The 19949-nt window shown below is 43.0% G+C and overlaps 2 protein-coding genes across 7 annotated transcripts in view; both read right to left on the bottom strand.

Moving 5' to 3' along the window:
- Positions 1-8664, bottom strand: part of elf2b (E74-like factor 2b (ets domain transcription factor)) — a 21710-nt gene extending 13046 nt beyond the window's left edge. For 4 of the 5 annotated variants that reach the window (XR_011585989.1, XR_011585988.1, XR_011585987.1 and 1 more), the window contains exon 1: positions 8286-8662. The gene's annotated coding sequence lies outside the window, so the exon portion shown is untranslated. Of the gene's footprint in view, positions 1-8285 lie in introns of all 5 variants that reach the window. The other variant, XM_070855314.1, reaches the window with a different exon arrangement.
- Positions 8665-12280: 3616 nt separating this feature from the next.
- LOC139198877 (uncharacterized) lies at positions 12281-19791 on the bottom strand. Of its 2 annotated transcripts, none has more exons than XM_070827853.1 (5): positions 19615-19791; positions 17276-17373; positions 16252-16324; positions 13404-13801; positions 12281-13370 (listed from the first exon to the last, which is right to left on the bottom strand). In XM_070827853.1, the coding sequence occupies exons 1-5, from the start codon at positions 19685-19687 to the stop codon at positions 13335-13337; spliced, it is 678 nt and encodes a 225-aa protein (XP_070683954.1). In that variant the 5' UTR covers positions 19688-19791; the 3' UTR covers positions 12281-13334. The 2 variants fall into 2 exon arrangements, with proteins under 2 accessions (XP_070683954.1, XP_070683953.1); XM_070827852.1 differs by having other exon boundaries at positions 17276-17376.
- Positions 19792-19949: the final 158 nt, after the last annotated feature.

The raw sequence follows: 19949 nt of genomic DNA on the forward strand, positions 1-19949 counted from the left end.
GAATAAATGTTCCAGAACTTTGAGGTGCGGTGGAAAATCAAACCACACAGATTACCAGGAATTCTTTTACCCAGGTAAGTAAATTCCTGGTAATAAAAGTTCCTGGAAATGGTGGTGGAAAAGGGGCTATTGTGCTTTGGTAGTTGAATCTTGTTACAGAGTATTAGACAAGAGCTAGGCTTGTTTAACTTTTCCTTTAAAGTATCATGATGTCCAGTTGCTTTACTAAAAGGAAAAAACTTTTGGTGGAGCTTTTTGACATATCTTCACTGCTCATGCTAATGCCAATTTTTAAAAAATCAGTTTCATCCATCTGCACCAACTGTACAACTAAGACCTCAGTAAAGGCAGAGATCCATTTCTTTTCTTCTGCTTTGGTCTGAAGGAAGTGTCTGTCTGCTCCTACAGGAGGAAATGCACTGATAGGAAGCCAAGTCCGTCCCTCAAACATGTTCACTTTGTTCAGAGGAAAGATCTAGGCAGGGTGGACTGCAGCCATGGTAACAGTTGCTAAGAACCACTGTGGCCTTACTTCCTCTCTGTGCTGCAGGTTAACAATAGGATACAAGACAAAAGGAAGACTAGCTCCACCTGTTTACTCACATGGTTACTGACTGTTTGCAACCTGCTCATGTCACAGTATTTATCTATCCTCTACAAACTGTTTACCATCATATTTATTTATTCTTTAGAAGCTGTTGACCATGACAGTATTTATCCATCCATCTCTGTACAATGTGATCCACTGCTGTATACACATTTTGATACCATGGTCTGGGTACAAAAATAATGTGAGCAAACAGAGGAAAAATCTAATACAAATCAATACTTGGTTTGACCTAGATGTCACAGATCATACAACATGGCAAGACTGAGCACAGCAACAAGACACAAGGTAGTGATACTGCATCAGCAAGGTCTCCCCCAGGCAGAGATTTCAGAGCAGACTGGGGTTTCAAGATGTGCTGTTCAAGCCCTTTTGTAGAAGCACAAAGAAACGGCCAACATTGTGGGCCGTAGACGAAGTGGTCGGCCAAGGAAACTTAGTGCAGCAGATGAAAGACATACAGTATGATGCTTACTTCCCTTCGAAATTGGAAGATGCCATCAGCTCTGAACTAGTAGAAACCAGTGGAACCCAAATACTGACTGAGCTATGCACGAAAACATAAGAACTGGCAGCAGGTGCTCTGGACCGATGAGACAAAATTTTAAATATTTGGCTGTGGCAGAATGCAGTTTGTTCTCTGAAGGCTGGAGAGCAGTACAATAATGAGGGTCTGTGGCAACAGTGAAGCTGGTGGAGGTTCTTGCAAGTTTGGGGCTGCATTTCTGCAAATGGAGTTGGGGAGGAGTTTGGTCAGGATTAGTGGTAAATGGTATGTATATATATATATATATATATATATATGTGTGTGTGTGTGTGTGTGTGTGCGTGTGTGTGTGTGTGTGTATACAGACCCTTTCCAAAAAATTATATATAAAATTATATATATATATATGTGTGTGTGTGTGTGTGTGTGTGTGTGTGTATATATACACACACATATACATATATATACACACACACACACACACACACATATAGATATATATATATATATATATATATATATATATATACACACATACACACACACACACACATATATACATACATACATATATACACACATATATATGTGTGTGTGTGTGTGTATATATATGTATATATATAAAATTAATTTTTTGGGGATATTATATTTGTATAGCACCTTTCTAATCATTTCGACTACTCAAAGCGCTTTTATCATTACATCCTCATTCACACATTTACACACTGAAGCTATGACTTAGGAGCAAGTTGGGGTTCTTGCCCAAGGACACATCGACAGTGGTGTTCTCAATGCGAAATACAGACACTTATCCATCATGCTATACCATCAGGGATATATTCTACAGCAGGACAACAACCCCAAACATACAGCCAATGTCATTAGGAACTATCTTCAATATAAAGAAGAAGTGATGGTGCGGCCCCCACAGAGCCCTGATCTCAACATCATCTAGTCTGTCTGGGATCACATGAGGAGCCTGATGGATTTGAGGCAGCGTACATCCACAGACGATCTGTGGTTAGTTCTCCAAAATGTTTGGAACAACCCATCTGCCCAGTTCATTCAGTAACTTTGTGGAAGAGTACCTTGATTTAGATTTTTCTTCACAACAATCACATTTTTGAAAGCATTCTTACTTTACAGCATATGATGATAAAACAAATTCGACTTGAGCATGTAAAAGCAGACAGACATATACAGACTGGATGGCGTTGCTTAGGGCAGCATGGTGGTGCGGTGGTTAGCACTGTTGCCTCACAGCAAGAAGGTTCCAGGTTTGAATTTCATTCAGCAAAATCAGCATTTTCCAGCTAGAAATAAGCACCTATTTTTGTTCAAGCACCTACTGTTTTGAAAATTACTACAAATTTAAGCTGCCACAAACTGCATACATGCAGTTTGTGCTGCACGTGAGCAAACAGGCATAGCCAGTGCCGTTGAAATACAGAATTACGACACTCTGTTCCCATTATGTAGGAAACATTAGAAAATGAATGCATACATATATACTGTATGTATGCATTAATATTATGTATAGTCGTGCTTCTATATAATTATTTAAATCTTTTATGTTAAGACAGTCACTTAAACATGCACAACAAAGTGAATAGCAGTCATGCCAGCTATTGCTCAACTTAAGCAAAGAAAGACGATTGGTCAATGGTACAAAATACACAAGGCAAACAACATTTACTATATAATATGTCTAGGGAGAGGGTAAAGGTCCATTCTGCTCCCCCATCCAGGGTCTTCCACTCCTGTTGTTGGTATGCTTGATCCAGGCCTAGCAACAGTAACTACGGGATGGGGCTTAATGCATTTTGTGCAATGATTGGTCAGGTGCACAGAGGTAACTGTGTAGACACCACAGAGCAGCACCAATAGACAACAGTCTATTATTGTTCCTATTTTTGCTGTTCCTGACGTCTCTCTATGACTGCAGGCTTCAAGCATGGCCATTCCAAAGAGACTTGAGACATCTTTGGAGACATCACCGAGGTCCCAACCAGAAGAAACTCTGCTGTCCTTATCAACCACAGCACATATCCCACCTTGTACAACCAAGGGAGCCCACCCTCTGCTTTAAGATAATCCTAAACTAAATTCTTTAGATTCCTCTCTTCACACAAAGGCATGGATTAAAATAACTCTCTCACCAACACTTCCATTTTCCCTCGTTATTCAGTGTAAAAGTAATAACACATTTCAAAATAGTGCAAAGTAATATCCATCCATGATGCTGGGCATTTTTCATTTTGTACAAACTAACTGAATGTCCATCATGGTGTGTATGAGGACATGCTTGGTTACTCTTAGCTGCTACATAATGGATGAGGCATGCTGTGTTGGTCTTCCCTCTGCAAGTAAGACCAACATGATATCAGCTCAGATGGAAATCCTCTGTTCAATTATTCAGGAGCAGACTGCAGACAGTCCACACAGTTGTTTGCTCTGTTTTGGGAGCACAGGTTCAGACACCATGTGACACATCGACGAGTCTCATAAAAGGCAACTAGCTCGCATGTGCTGCTCCTCAGTTCCAGGAAATTTAAGACAAAGGAGAAAACTGCTTTGTGCTAACACTTTCATGTTCTGATGTTAGAGTAAACCCACATTTCTTCTCATCCTCCCATTCCAGCTTGGCTTGAATATATTTAAGACTTCCCCTGTTCTTACATGTCTTTTGCTCTGTCTCCTGGTGCAGAAACAGACTAATAAGGGAAGAGTGTGCACATGTGTTGCACTATGTGCTGTTACTTTACTGTTAAACTTACAGAAGTTCTTACAGACGTAATCATTACACTGGGTTTTTGTAATCAGTCTAGCCCATCTGGCTGTTGTCATCAGAGAGTCAAACAGAAAGAGACGGAGCAAATGGGAGGGTAAAAGTGCAGAGTCTTGCTGTATGTGATGGCGGCCCGTTCTGTTGTCATTTGGTCAAAAGAATGACTTCAGCGTGGATCAGCCTGGGCTGTAGCCTCACCCGCTATACTACAGGTATGAAATCTCCCACATCTCACACACACACACACACACACACACACACACACACACACACACACACACACACACACACACACACACACACACACACACAAACAAGTATTACAGGCCCTGCTGGGCGCCTGCTAACACGTTGCTGCCTTGTTTGCTTCTCGGCTCAAACAGGCTGCATTGTCACCATTTCAGTTTACCTCAGAAACTCTTAACTCCTTTCAATCAGCTCCTAGTCATGTTGGTGTTCCAGGAACTGAAAATACTTCTGCTGCCATGAAAGTCATTCTGAAAAAGAGCTACAGCTACATGTCAGATTCAGCTCACTTTTAACTTCTGATCACCAGGCTGATTGCAGAGACCACTCTTTCTGTAATGTTATGGTTCATGATGCGTCAGTAGCAGTGTCCACACTTCACAAGATACAGCAGAGCCATCCTGACAGGTTCTTTTCCCCACCAGAGTGACACCAGACACCAGAGGACATCAAAACCAAATGGAAAAAAACTTGCCTTGAGGTGATTCAAAATGTAGGCTTGCATCTTTACTTGGTTGCTGATTAAAAATCCACAAAGAGATGAAGTGGGAATGAAAGAATGAGAACGGTGCTTTCTTGCCATGGTTAGAGAGAGCAGCAGGACATTTTCTGCATCTTCCTGTCTCTGACTCTCTCCCACATCTCCTCTGTCCGACATCTGCAAATCTATCCATCTGTCCATCCATTCTTCCATTCATCTATCCATCTCTCTTAGCCCGTCTGTTCCCTGGCTTGAAGGAACCTCTCAAAGCGACTCAGCACTTCTCAGACCCTGCCCTGAGCTCATATCACATGACAGGGGAGGAACACACACACACACACACACACACACACACACACACACACACACACAGTCACATGATCCTTCAACAACAGAGCTTTTGTTCCAAGTAACTGAGGCTGTTGGTAAAGATACAACGCCCAGCCTTGTGCCCTGATCTCTACCAGCACATACAAACACACACACACACACACACACACACACACACACACACACACACACACACACACACACACACACACACACATAGTGACACAATGAGCAAATACATGGCAAGTATGACCTCAGTATTTACTTGACAACCACCCAACATACACACACACATCCACATGCAAGACAGCTCCACTGTAGCTACAGCCAGAGTAAAGCAGTAATGAAGCTGTGTTTTACACGCAGTGCGTATGTGTTTAACTGTGACATTTAATCTCCTATCATTCAGTGGTGAGTTAGCATTGTTGGGTCATACATTCCCTTTGTTCAATTTGCAACACTGGTTTGTTGGTGTTAGAAAAAGCCTGTAACTTTCCGTCTGTCCTAAAATATAAAGAAGAGATCAATCAATCAATCAATCTTTATTTATATAGCGCCAATTCACAACAGCGTTATCTCAAGACTCTTTCCATAAAGAGCAGGTCTAGACCAAACTCTTTAATTAAAGAGAGACCCAACGATTCAGGGATTCAACATTAAGGATTCAAGAATCCCCACATGAGCAGCATCAGATATTATATTAGGAAACAGTGGCAGGAAGAACTCCCCTTTAACAGGAAGAAACCTGGAACAGAACCAGGCTCAGAGGGGGGCGGCTTTCTGTCAGGGTCTGTGTTGGGAGGGTCTTATCATTGAGATACTATATTAAAGAGGGGTGGGAAAATCATCAGGAAAAAAGGCTAGAAAAGCAGCAAATAAAATTAAAGTAAAATACATACAGTACCAGTTAAAAGTTCCCATTCAATGGTTTTTCTTGTCAGCATCTGGCATGTCACTGCAGAATGCTGTGGTAGTCATGCTGGTTCAGTGTGCCTTGAATTTTGAAAAAATCACCAACAGTGTCACCAGAAAAGCCCCCCCACACCGTCACACCCCCTCCTCCACACTTCACGGTGGGAACCACACATGTAGAAACCATCAAAAGGTGAGCACCTTTTCTGTATCTCACAAATACATGACAGGTGGAACCAAAAATCTCGAATTCAGATTCATCAGACCAAAGTACAGATTTCCACTGGTCTAATGTCCATTCCTTGTGTTTCTTGGCCCAAACAATTCTCTTCTTGTTCCTGTTCTTCCTCAGTAGTTTCTTCTTTGCAGCAATTTGACCATAAAGGCCATGACCATGATTCACACAGTCTCCTGTGAACAGCTGATGTTGAGATGTGTCTGCTACTTCAACTCTGTGAAGCATTTATGTGGCTCTAATCTGAGGTGCTACTAATTTGCAATTTCTGATGTTGGTTACAGTAATGGACTTATCCTGTGCAGCAGAGGCAACTCCTTTCCTGGGGCTGTCCTCATGAGAGCCAGTTTCATCATAGTGTTTGATGTTTTTTTGCGACTGCACTTAAGGATACGTTCAAAGTTCTTGAAATTTTCCAGACTGACTGGCCCTGCCTTGTGCCTTGCTGTGTACCAACCCTACCTCTGCACAACACAACCGATAAAAATTTAAAAAAAACATTCCAAGGCAACTATCTAATGAAACTGAATGAAAATTCTAAAATACAAAATATATTCTGGTTTGTGTGACACTTTGTTTACTACATAATTCTATATGTGTTCCTTCATAGTTTTGATGTTTTTGAATTATGAATTGTTGGAAAAGATGAATCTTTGCTTGCTGGTATCTTACCAAGCCCCGTCTTGATGTAAAATGACTTCAAGCAAAGAAAAGGCATCAACAAAGTTTGTACTTCTTGCATGAGGTGAATGGAGCATTAAACCTGAGTGGTGCTGATGTTACTGGCATAGCACAATGATTACTGATTGTGAATGATTACTTTCCTGCTGATGGCAGGGTTGGCAACCTCTGATCGATGAATGGTGTGTGAATGCGTGAATGTGAATGTACTGTTTAATTGCTTTGAGTGGTTAAAAAGACTAGAAAGATTATGATTATTACAAAGCTGATCATCGGATTTTATATAAAACTACATGCAGATGGAAGTCAGTCCTGGATGTCCAAAAAAGACATTACAGACTGAAATGAACAGTTAGAAGAATGTCACAAAAATCAATAATGTTATTAATAATTATTCTGCAAATGACCGACTCTGCTACACACACATTAGAAGCTCTCCATCCAAACCCAGCTTTGTGCGACATTGGCAGCCCCTCATCACGCCTCCCTCTCTGTATCTAGTAAATCTTCACAATTTAGCCCCATTACAGAACATCTAGGCATGACTGTGGCAGCAGAAACAAACTTCTCCACACACACACACACAGATCTGTAAAGACCAGCAGCCACTGCACTACACTTTGTGTTCAAATATAGGTACAGAGGCAGGTGATAATGCTGAGGGCAAACTATTCAATGTTAGGTGTTTTTCATCCATCACACACAAGTTTAGAATAGAATAGAATGGAATAGCCTTTTATTGTCATTGCGGTACGATGAAATTAGGGGTTTGCCTAATTTAAGTTTGCCAAAATTACTTACTTACTTACTTTTAATCATTTTAGTCATTTATCAGTTATAAACATAAACAGTATCACAAACACAAAAACCTTCTATATATTTTTATTTTCTATTTTTATATATATCTCACCTGTCTAGCTAGTCTTAACGGGCATTTGTCACTGTGTGTCCTATTGGTTAGCATTTAATACAAGAAATAAGTCAATACTCACTTCTCCAATATTTCAATTATCTGATTATTGATATTAATGTCAGAGAGTAGTTTAGAGGTGGAAGTAAAGTAATTTCATGTTGATAGCAGCATTACTGACCCCCCCATCATACTGCATGGCTACAGTCACAGTGTGCCCTCACTGCTGCCACACAACAGTTACAGTGGGATGCAAACACAAATCCTGTCTGTGAGGTTAGCTCCAAGATGACAGCCCGCCTGCACCACACTGCCAAGCATGGACACTACAGACAGACAGTCCCCCTGGTACCTCTGCTCCTCAGAGCAGCTAACTAACCCAATCAATCATTAGCCAGCCTTTACAACGTCACAGCTGATTTACATTCATATCAAACGCATACATCGTAATGTTTACACACACAGGAAGCTAACTGAGGAAGGAGAGCACTGACACCACCTTAGCTAACGTTAGCTAACTAAGTTAGCATTGTGACAAAAACAACATGTCATGGCACAGAAACAACAAACCATGTGGCTAACGCTAATGCTAACGACAGCTCACTCACCGTGAGAGTCCTCAGTCCGCTCTTCGCTGAGACCAACGTCTTATTAAGTTAGCTAATAGCAGCAGCTCCACTTTAGCTGGTCGGCTGTGTGTCCGTGTGATCCACTGACCGGACCTCCGCCTCGGGCACCTCTGCTCGGATCCTCACGTCGGACTGAGCACTGTGACGGCTAACAGTCACGCTAGCTAACCCCCCGCACTGTTAGTGGTGTGTGTTTATTGTGCGGAGCTCTGAACCTCCGTATACATTAACACAGACACCTCGCTGGGTCCCTTGGTGTTTCATGTGCGGCACGGAGCAGCCTGGTCGGGCTGCTGTTCCACTAATGGAGGGGGACAAGGACTCTGCCCCCCCCCCACCCCCGCGCTGGACCCGGAGTCACTTTACTCAGGCAACATACCGCCGTGACGTCACGCCGTACCATAAACAATCACAGCACTATTTCAGGTGTCTTTGTGTCCGTTTCTCTTCCCTCCTGCTTTTTCCTCCCAAATCCTTTCCTGCCCCACCAGAAGATAGTGTGTCCTAAGACCAGGAATGTATTTCCTTGTTGGTGGCCACAAATTATTAAGCTAATATGCATCACCTCAGACATGTGATCAAATGATAATCATCTGTCTCTACCTAGTGGTCAGTGATCACTGTCACAGGTTAACAGGAATCATGTCTGCACAGGAAATCTCAGTTCAATATCACTTTATTGCAAGTGTCTACATGGGCACATCATGACAACAGAGACATCTTCATTGACTACATAACATAAATATATAAACTATTCAACATAATACAAAATTAAAATATGAGCATTAATGCAGTGAACCTACAAATATTCTTAAAGATACATCTGTGTACAACTCTTAAAGAACTGGAGGAATGTTACTGTTGAATATTAACATCTAAATGAAAGGGTGCAAAAACATTTATATCACTTTGAACCTAGAAAGCTAATATCAACTTATATGATACATAATATAAACTGGTATTTATATTTTTGTGATGTTTTCTTTTGGGAATATACAACTTTTAAATTCACAACACAATAAAGGTCTATTTCTTTGTAATATTTTCTTATTGGAACACATCACTTTCAAAATAGACAATAAAACCTCAAGATAGTCACTCACATTTATACTAAGAAAGTGACAACAATGTAAGTGCTATCATATTAGCTGATATGTGTAGGTGCACTTAAAAAAATATTGGTTCAGTTTGTAAGTATTGTTGTTAGGGGAGTTATGGAATATCTATCACAACATTACAGTAACAACAAACCGTCCACTACCAACAGTTATTGAAAAGCTTTGCAACAGTGGCACCTAGAGGACATGACGGGAATCATTTCACAAGTGCTAATAAACAATGATCACAAATAGAGATAGAGCATTAAAAAAAAGAAAAAAACAACTCTGTGATAAAAGGAACATGTCAGTTAAACCCATCACTGGTTCTCCTGGTAGTGCTTTCATGGTCGTCCTGGCGTTCTGACAGAGAAGCAAGTGTTGTGGAAGGCACACTGTCTGTCATGTCACGACTGGGTTGTCACCACCATCAGAGTCTCTGTGGCTGCTGCAACAAACAAACACAGCACCGCTTTGAAAGGTACAAATGAATGGCAGAGTTTCCATGACTGTTATTTTGCTACATATTTGTCCTAAAGTTTGAATTAGTAGAATGGACATGGACAGCAGGATTTAAATATGATGCAAAAGTCAAGTTTATCATTGACCCAGAAGCTCTGTCTAAGAATAACACCTATCCTGAAGATGTCCATTCTACTGTCTCTTGCTCTACACGGAGAGCAGTATTTATGGCCGTGCTGCTTTTAATCGTTTACCTTCTTAACTATTACATCACTGAGCAGCTTTTTACAGTCCAGATAGACACCTCTGGCTCTGTGGATACAGGCAGAAATACATCTTTCTTCAGCCTTTACAGTCCTTTACTACCATTTAACTTAACTAAATTACCATTACTAATATTTACCATTTAACTTAACAACAAAGCAACAGATATAGCTGTTCAGATGATGCTAACATAAGCAGGGGGTGTTCAAAAGCTTTTCATGTTTTCTTACTTTGCTCCTCCAGAGACACTGCTGCCTCCGAGGCCTCATGTGTTACATCCACAGCTCCCTCGCTGGCCAGCTGTTCTCCCAAAGCAGCAGGAGGCACCACCTCCTCTGCTGCTGGTGGAGCAGAATGACAGGAGTGACAGTGCTTGGCCTCATGCACTGGAGCCTCTGATGGACATTCTGATTCAGCTGAGATGACCTCCAGGTCTGACCCAAAGGAGGCTGCTGCCAGGGGAACTGACACCACAACTGCTGCAGCTCCAACTGTCTCCTCTGCTGCTTCCCCTACTGAGGTCTCCTCCACAGAGGTAGCTTCAGCAGTGATGGTGGCCTCCTCAGTGGGAGCAACATCTTCAGGTGAGGCCTCTGTGGAGGAGATGGCGTCCTCTGGAGCTATTCCAGGAACTGGAGCCTGATCTCCAGCCTCACCCCCCTCCTCCACTGTAAGGGCTGGAGCTGTAGGCTCCTCAGATGGAGATACAGCAGCCTCCCCCTCCTCTTCTTCAGCAGCTGAAGCTTCTGCATCAGCACCAGCGTCTACAGACTTCAGATGCTCCTCATTCACTACAGCAGCCGCTTCCACAGCTGTTTCTTTAGCTTCCATGACTTCAGGCTCCATCACCTCCAGGGTGGAGTCCAAATCTTTCCCATCTTCCTCCATTTTCTGGACAACTTCCACCAGACGCATCTCACAAACAGAAGCTGCTGCGATCTCAACTGTAGACCCAGCCAAGATCTTCACAGCTGGTGTCGACTCTGGGGGAGAGGAAGTGTGGCTGAGACGGATTTGAAATATATAATAAAGGTTTACACAACAAACAGTTCTTATAATATAGGATAAATGAGCTTACTGTGCAGGAGGATTGCTTTAATATCAATGTCTTAAACTCTATGTAAGGCCTGATACCATGCATAGCACCATACTGTAGAATGTTTTGTCTTTGAAGTGCACAATGTTCACTAAAAATGATTAATAATGAAAATAATTAGCTGAAGCCTAAATGTCTTTATGTCAAACCAGAATTACACCTCATACAAACTGACTGAACATGAGGCAACCAGTGCTCTGTGCAGTGGTTTGCTATACTCGTGTATAAATTGCACTTACCCTGGATGCGTGTCTATCACTGGGAGGTCTACAGTCACCACAGGTTCAGAAAACAGTGCCCAGTTCATGCTCCTTCTGCTGGTCTAACCTTTCCAGAAACAGGTGTGTGTACAGGGATGTGCTGAGCACTCTAAACACTCTTCTTGGACAGAATTGGTTTGAGAACACTACATTTCCATACAGAGGCTGCAAGTCTTGTCTTTCAGAAACAAATAAACCCGAGAGACGTTTTTATAAAGATGACATTCAGAGGAGTTTAGTTATAGTATTTACACGCTGGTAGACAGCAAACCTCTGTGGCAGCCTGTCTGTCAGCCCATCTTGGAGAGCCTCCATGACACCTCATGCAAGCATTGTAATCTAGGATTAGTCCTAACCTGCCTGTAAGACTACTTTGAACTGCATGTGTCAGTCGCAAAATCCTTTCAGAAATGCTTGTGATAAAAAGCTATGTAGATCGATTATTTTGTTCGCAAGCTAAGCTGAGTGGTCATGCATTCCATAACAAAGGGCAAACAACAATCTGGAGATCACAGAACTGAAGACTTTAGATGGTTGTCTTTCAGTCTTCAGCTTTAAGGCACCGGAGCATGAACATGGCAAAGGGATTTTTCAGGATTTCTACAGGAAGTGGGTGTTTCTACACCTACAGCACAGATGTAGACATGAGACACACAAAGCAGCACTAACAAGCTAACTTAGAGAGTCACTAAACAAACTTCAAACTTTGATAAATGCAAACCAACCTTACTTTTGTACTAAAAAAAATGCAATACTGAACTAAAAAAAAAAAAAGAAAAAAAGAGAAACGAAGTCTTTACATTAATCCAGTGAGGTTTTATTCTTTGACAACTAAACTGTTTAATCATAATGACAACTTGCTCGGAGACAAAGGTGAGTGAAGTTTCTGGAGTGTTCCCTGACAGATGATCACAGTTACAGAGTAAAGACGAAGTGAATGTGGGAAAACAGAACAGTCTTGTAGACAGCTGGTTGAGTGTAGTGATGTGTGAACACGGGTCAGTTAGAATGGGCACAGGCCGAGAGGTAAGAATGGATACTGAAGTACTTGAATGTGCAAGAAAAAAAATATATATTGTTATGTAGTAAAAAATTTAAGCAGAAAAACAAATTTGTTTCACTCCGAGAAGAGGTGTGCGGAGGGGATGTTTTAAGAGTCAAGAAAACTAGACAAGGGCTATAGGCAGGAGAAGAGGAGCAAGCTGGTTTTTGGTCTTCACACTGAAACAATTAAAACTGGCTTCATGTTCCATTTCTCTAGCGTTTGCATAATAAACCTTAGCCAAGCAAAGATTCAGAAGATGTAGCTAACAATAAGCATTTGCTGAGCAGAGAAAAACCAAATGCAAATGTTGAAGTTGACAAATAGGAAACGACTTTAACAAGTTTTAAGTAAAAGGAAGGTTATTCTAAGGGCACTTAGAGCATCACTGTACAAAGAACATTAGTCATCACCTTGGCTGTACCCCAGATATCACCCAGTTTAATACTCCTGTTGACTGTCAGCAGCCAAACCATAATCTGGATTTGCTCCGAGTAGAAAAATGCTTTAGAAACTGAATTCTTCACACTAAATCTAAACAGACAGTCTAATACTAAAGCTTCTGGTTTGGGTCTGAAGGTTTGTTGAGGTAAGGGAAGGAAGGCACCTGAAAACCGGACTGATGAACCCCTAACTTGCCTTCATTAACCAACTGGAAGTGAAAACAAAGTGCCTTTTTTTTTTTTTTTCTCCCCTCTATTAATACAGGGGTTCATGAGTCCTTTTTTCCTTAGCCCAGAGAGGAGGAACACAGCACAACTAAGTTCCCGCCCTCTATTCTGGGCCAACTATGGAGCCATCACAGCTTTATGCAGTTGCTTCTGCAGCACAGGCAGCCTCAGCCTCAGCCTCAGGGGCTGCAGAGCCAGTCTCTGCCTCAGGGGTAGGAGCAGGAGGGACTTCATCTATTGGTGCCATACCAGCGCTCTCTGCTGTGGGGGCATCTGCTACAGGAGCCTCGGCTGGCATCTCCTCCAAGGCTATGGCTTCCACACTATCAGGAGCAGCTTCAGCAGCCGCCTCCACTGCTGCAGCTGGAGCGGTTTCTTCTGCGACTGCTGAATCAACTCCAGCCTCAGCAGCAGCCACCTCAGAGGCCACTGCAGCCACCTCTTCACACGTGGTCTCCACCACTGGTTCGGCAGCAGTCTCGGCCACCTGTTCTGCAGAAGCAGGGACTAACTCGTCGACAACCTCGGTGGCCGGTGCCGCCTCCTCCACTGGGGCGGGTGCATCTGTGGGAGCTGCTGCTGCTTCTGGTGCTGCTTCTGGTGCTGCTGCTTCTGGTGCTGCTGCTTCTGGTGCTGCAGATCAAGAGGTTGGAAGCACACATGAATAACAGCACTTTCATGACCGGTTATCTTCATCAATTGTAAAGTGCATCAGAAAAAATTCAATCAAACTTGAAAAAACAGCTAGTGCAGTGTACTCTAGGCCTATTTTAGATGTTTGGGAATATTTTCTTGAGCATCCAATGTTCAATAGCACCCCAGGAAAACACTATTTGGGCTTTAATAAACTTGTTTGATGTGAATGTAAGATGCACCTCTGAGGTCAAATAGTTTCTTCAATCTCTTCAGCTATGACTGAGGTCCTTGAATAATCATTCATTGCACTGGAAATCCATACAGAAGTGCCACAATCTAAAATGATGGCCATATACGGATTGACACAATCCCGGTGAGCAGTAAAAAAAAAACATTTTATGCCTTTAATTAAAGTCAGCTTTGAACCTTGTGTAACCTGTTGACTTCTGTCAACAGGTAATGTAGGGCTGAGGGCCAGGAGCTTATGTTTAAAAAAGGTAAAGCAGCACAATGTCACTAAAGCGAAGGATAATCGTTAATCCTAACATGTCATCCTCACGACAGAAATATAACCGCTGACCTCACTGAAGCCGTTTGTTTCTTCAGTGTCAGCTCTGTCATTGACACCAAGAGGTGGAAAATAAATTCAGTATTTATTGGGATTATTTATTCAATTATTCAATGCACACTGCAAGTAGTATTAAAATAATATTTTAGTCAGAGTCAATGGCCCAAGCATCAAATCTAGGCTAAACTATGAGCTAAAGTGCAGCTTTGTGCAGATTATCTCATCTTAATGTGCCATTACTGAATATAGTATACACTTAAAAAAAGATCAAGTGGGGGAGTCAAACCGCTCGCGTACTGTTTGATTTGTTCACCTTCAGATCAGCACCCCCCCTTTTTGGTGTGGGTGTGCATCCACTCTTTTTCCAGTACATTTTCAAACCGTACATGCCTGAAGCATGGCTCCAAGTATGGTGATGTCCGTTGGTCAGTCCACTACTGTGATACAGCCCAAAATATAAACTGAAACTGTGTGCAGTCATTTGAGATTCCTAAAGAATTAATCTCACTGAATGTATTGATCCTCTGACAAGAGGAGATACTACGGTGGTGATGAAACGTTATGACTGTAGCCCTGCCCCCTTCACAGCTCTGTAGCCTAGCACGCATGAAGAGCCACTATGGGAATGTGCTTTCTTCAGTCTCATATGGAGATAGGCCACATTTTCATAAGCAGCCATCAAATGACCCCCCTGATTGTGCAGTGTGAGGACACATAGCTACACTGCAATTATACTTGAAGAGGTATACTCAGACAATTGTGTCAGGACAATGTAATTTGTAATAAGAATTACTTTAACCACCGTCACTACGAGAACCAAGATGCAGAGCTTTGTTTCCTGGAAGTTTTTGCTTCAATACACAATGTGTTCAGTGGCCAGTTTAAAGCCAAAGTAGTGCAATCTGCAGAGCTACAGAGCTTCATGCTCCATTTGTGATCAGAAACAACTTTTCCAGGCTGCATGTACACAAGTGAACGATCGGCAGCCGCTGCTTATCCCATCACAGACCGGTCAGCTGCTCTGGGCGCAGAGCCACGCTCTCCCCGGGCTCAAAGTGGCTGAACAGACAAATAATTGGCAGACAGAAATCAAAACAGACAGGCAAGATAAAGCTATTGAGAATAATCAGTCTACCATGTTTGAGATTTGGATGGTGAATCCTGAACCAACATACAGCAAAGATATGCTGCTTTCTGTTTCTCACAACCACCCTGTGTTCATCAGCACATCCTGTATGTACATTACAGAAAAGGTCTTGAACAAGTGTTAGATTATACTTGGAGCCAAAAACAGTCACTAAAATAAAACCTGACTTTCTGGTTTCATATTTTTAGGTTTGCTAGTTTTGTCTAAAAGTCTTTGCAGAAGAAAGACATCTTGATGTTTAGCCTGACAAACAATAATGGACAAAATTTCATCACAGCAATCCGTCCAACTGAGATATTTCAGTCTGGAGCAGACGCTCATGGTCCTCAGAGGATGAAATTTAATTTTGAGAGCACTTGGTCATAATGTTAGCATGCTAACATGCTAAACTAAAAGTTAACATAGCAGCTACACATCAGCATGTTAGTGTGACCAGGTTAGCATGCTGATACTGTTAGCATGGCTGTAAAGCCTTTTATATAATTGGTTCTATGCTACATCTAATCTAATCTTTTGCATGGCAGTCTGAAATTTTATTGTTTACAAGAAATAAGTGTTTTTTTTGTTTTTTTTATTTATATTTGGACTTTCTGAAGTATCATTTGGAAACACCACCACACACTGAGCAAGAAACCAGTTACAGGAGGTTGTGTGTGTGTGTATGTGTGTGTGTGTGTGTGTGTGTGTGTGTCAGCAGCTGACCCTTTGCTGTGGAGTCCACGCTGGCGAGTTGGTCCTCGTGGTGCTCACTATCACTGTTGACTGTTTTGTAGGCCTGACAGAAAGAAGGCAGATAAATGCACCTATTACATTCCAGCACACAGAACTTGATAAGGGTATAAAAGCGCAGAACCATTACACAATGCTGCCTTACTCTGACATACTCTCCAACATGGATCGACATCTACAGCACACAGAACAGCAGCTATGTGCAGAAATCACAACCTTTCAGAGTCCAAGCTGAAAAATTACATTTATAAATAACAAAAATCCATCTACGTCTATACTGCTCATCCGTCAGGGTCGAGGGGGAGCTGGAGCAAATCCCAGCTGACTGAGGAAAAATTACAAAAATGTAATTCAAAATATATTTTATCATACATCTAATTGGAAATTCCATTTAGAATTTGAATGATTTATTCAAACACATTGACAGCCCAGGACTTCCATGTTTTCAGCATATATGTACAGAAAGGAGTGACTAAATCTTAACTTCCTAGAGAATTACATTCATTGTGGAGGGGTGGCTGGTTTGGAGCTCAGCTGCAACAGAGAGAGGTGCAGGGCTGGCCCAGGAGAGAGGTAAGTAGCACCAGCACACCTGGGAACAGGTGCAGTAAATTGCCTCTCTCCCAATTTGGCGGTAGCACGCCGGGACCTGGGTGGAAGGAGGGGAAAAGACACACGGCCAGAACGGGAGTCCACGGCCTGAACTGTGTTTGCTCGCACAAAAATAAAAAAAGAGTTGACTGTGAACCGAGTCCTGCCTGATCTGTATGTGCTGGGACAACCGACGAGAGACCGTCTCATGTTAGTCATTTACTGTTTGTAATGAGGAGTTAGCACCTAGTTACACTCACCTCTGATGCTATGGGCAGACTGAGTGGAATACCACTTTCAGAAAACACAGCAAGAGGACTGAACTGGTCGTATACAGAGGAACAGGTGATTGACTGCATAACTGAAGGTGAACCTGAAATGAAGGGACGCTTGCACAGATACTCACATAGACTGCTGCAGCAGTGAGCCCTCCTCCACACAGAACAAGGTATGCCATGTTGCTAGAGCCCCCTGGAACCCCAAGGGCCATGTGTCGCACTGGAGCTGCTGAGAGACAGGGAGGAGGGATTTATTTGCACCGTCCTTCGAGCTCTGTTTGAACAGAGGACACTTGCATTTTGCGTCATGAAATCCAAAATGAGCGTCAACAACAGTATAAATCAGAAAGAGAGAAAGTACTGCGTTTGTTTCATTCAGGAATTATTGGAAGTACGACTTGATTTCAAAGACTCGTGCATTCTGACAGCATCAACATGTTTCCGCCCCTTAATCCAGTTACACAATACAGCCGTGGTCAGCGGTAGCAGAAGAGAAGGAAAGACTTTTAGCTCCACAATCGCAGATTTGCATCAAATCAAACAATTTGAAAAGTATCTTGAATAAATAGCATGTACATGTTAGGACTTAAGGAACTACCTGGTGTTTCCTAACAGTATATGGCTGTGCTGGCTACGGCCTTTGGGGCTCTTAAGAGATTTGCTGTGAAGGATTGCCAGTGGTGCATGCGGAGGAGGCCATAAATAAAGCCACCCTGCATCCCAAAAACTGCCTCAGCCTAATCTCTTCCTACCTTGACTTCTCTCACACATAGCAAAGAGTGTGTGCATGCAGTTACAGTACATAAGATATCTTTAGCATGGTTTAGACCATGTGTGTGCACGTGGCTCACCAGGCAAGCCGAGTAGGCCACCTGAGTGAAGAACACAATGTGCTGCACGCCCTGCCCCCGTTTGTCCCTCACGTTTTAGGTGTGTGTTCAGGGATAATCAGAACTCTTCCTATGAGTGCTTGACTACATTCACAACATGTTGAACTACTCACTGGTTTACAGATTATTCAGATTGGTTAAAACATTGTGCTTCTGTTGAGAATGTTCCTGGTGTTTTTCCAGTCTTAACAAAAGTGAGAGAAGTGCTGATAGTTCATCGATGCAGGACTACTACTTCTTTTCAGATACTGGTCTACAGAAGCACGGCCAAAAGCTGGGACTTCCAGGGCAGATTCTTTTCTGGGCTTGTGGGCAGAGTTTGTTACCGTCTGTTACCTAAACTAAACTACCAGCTGATGTTCAAGCTAAATTCTTCATGTGACACTACTAAAAGCAAGAAATTAATCAAAACAATGTGAATGAAAGCAAAAGGGAGCTGGATGTTGTTGTGGACGCGGAGCGCCTGCAGCAGTAAGGCCTCCCCCTTCCCGTGTAATACCCATGACACAGCAGCAGGATGCAGGAACAAGGCCAAGTACAGGTTATTTATACAGGTAATCAGTTAATCCCTACAGCACGGAGCCCGGAAACATGGATGTGCATTTCAGCCAAGATGGCTACTGTGTGACATGACATGTGTGTGTCCACAAATATGTTACTGCTCTCCTGCTGCTGTCCATCAGCTGCCACCAGGGAGGAGAACATGCAGACCTGCAGCACCACCAGCACAGACCGTGAGGCCTGGCACGCATGCAGTGTCTTCATTCTAGGAAGAGAGCAGCTCTGATAGCTGCTCCCCCTGTCAGCCTCACCTGGACGCTCTTTTCACAGGAAATTAAAGCAGCAGTTTGCCCTCAGGCTGAGTCCCACGTGCTCAGATCCCGAAATAAAAGGATGATCCGGGCCAGGACCGTGAGGAGAGAGAGTGTCTCTCAAATCCCTTTCACTGGTCATGCAAACCCTCTGAAGTGAGATTCAGACGCACGTGCATGGTGCAGACTTGGAGTCATGTATAGAGGCTGTAGGACTTTAGGACATTATGTACAGGACCTCTTTAAACAGGACAGTCACCCTGTGCTGGAACAGCTGAGCTCCATGTGCTCCAGCTCATTACAAAGTCCTGAGACACGACACAGAACCACCCGAAAATCACCATTTGTGTCCAACCCCCGGACCACAGGCTGGAGATCTGCTCTCTCACTACTGTCACTGGATGGCAGTTGCTTAGAAAAGCTGAAAGCTGCAAAGGTTGAGTTGCGTGTGATGCGCTCTTTCATAACCAGTGTTAAAGAACTGCGTGTTCCCGAAGCATCAGACACACCTCCTCCTCCTCCTCCTCCTCCTCCTCCTCCTCTTTAGGGGACATTTTCATGTTCCACGTTTCTAACAAAATGCTCAAAAGAGATAAAGAACCGCTGCGGCACCGATTCATTAAAAAAAAAAAAAAGACATAAATCAACATTTGCAGTTTGACTGTTTGACTGTCTGCGGGCCAGAGAACGGCCCAGTGTTTACTCATGAGTCCAGACAGACGCGCTCCCCAGCCCGCGGGCTGTGACCAGCATGATGCCACTCACCGGTTCCGGACGCCGGGATGAGGGCCCTCCGGACCAGCGGCCCGACTCTCTGCCATGCCCGTCTGCAGAACATCTTCCTGGGTTAGCAGCAGCTGCTGAGTGGATCCGTGCGCTTCCAGTGGGGGTTTTAAATGGGATTGGGGAGGGACTGATTAGAGCTGAGCTGCTGAGTGCAAGGAGGAGGACACCCCTTTCAAAAAAAAATTAATCCACTAGTGCGCCCCCTGCAGGCCAAAGTAACGAGAGCTCCGAGCACACACACACACACACACACACACACACACACACACACACACACACACACATACACACACATACACACACACACACACACA

The sequence above is a fragment of the Pempheris klunzingeri genome, chromosome 3, assembly GCF_042242105.1.
Source record: "Pempheris klunzingeri isolate RE-2024b chromosome 3, fPemKlu1.hap1, whole genome shotgun sequence".
NCBI classification, from domain to species: Eukaryota; Metazoa; Chordata; class Actinopteri; order Acropomatiformes; family Pempheridae; genus Pempheris; species Pempheris klunzingeri.

Excerpts from the sequence above, each read along its gene's own strand:
- LOC139198877 (XM_070827852.1), bottom strand. The coding sequence starts at position 19,687 with ATGTTCTGCAGACGGGCATGGCAGAGAGTCGGGCCGCTGGTCCGGAGG. Across the intron at positions 16,325-17,275 it reads TCACTGCTGCAGCAGTCTAT|GCCTACAAAACAGTCAACAG; the intron begins GTGAGTATCTGT and ends TCTTTCTGTCAG. Across the intron at positions 13,371-13,403 it reads CTCCTGCTCCTACCCCTGAG|GCTGAGGCTGCCTGTGCTGC; the intron begins GCAGAGACTGGC and ends CCTGAGGCTGAG.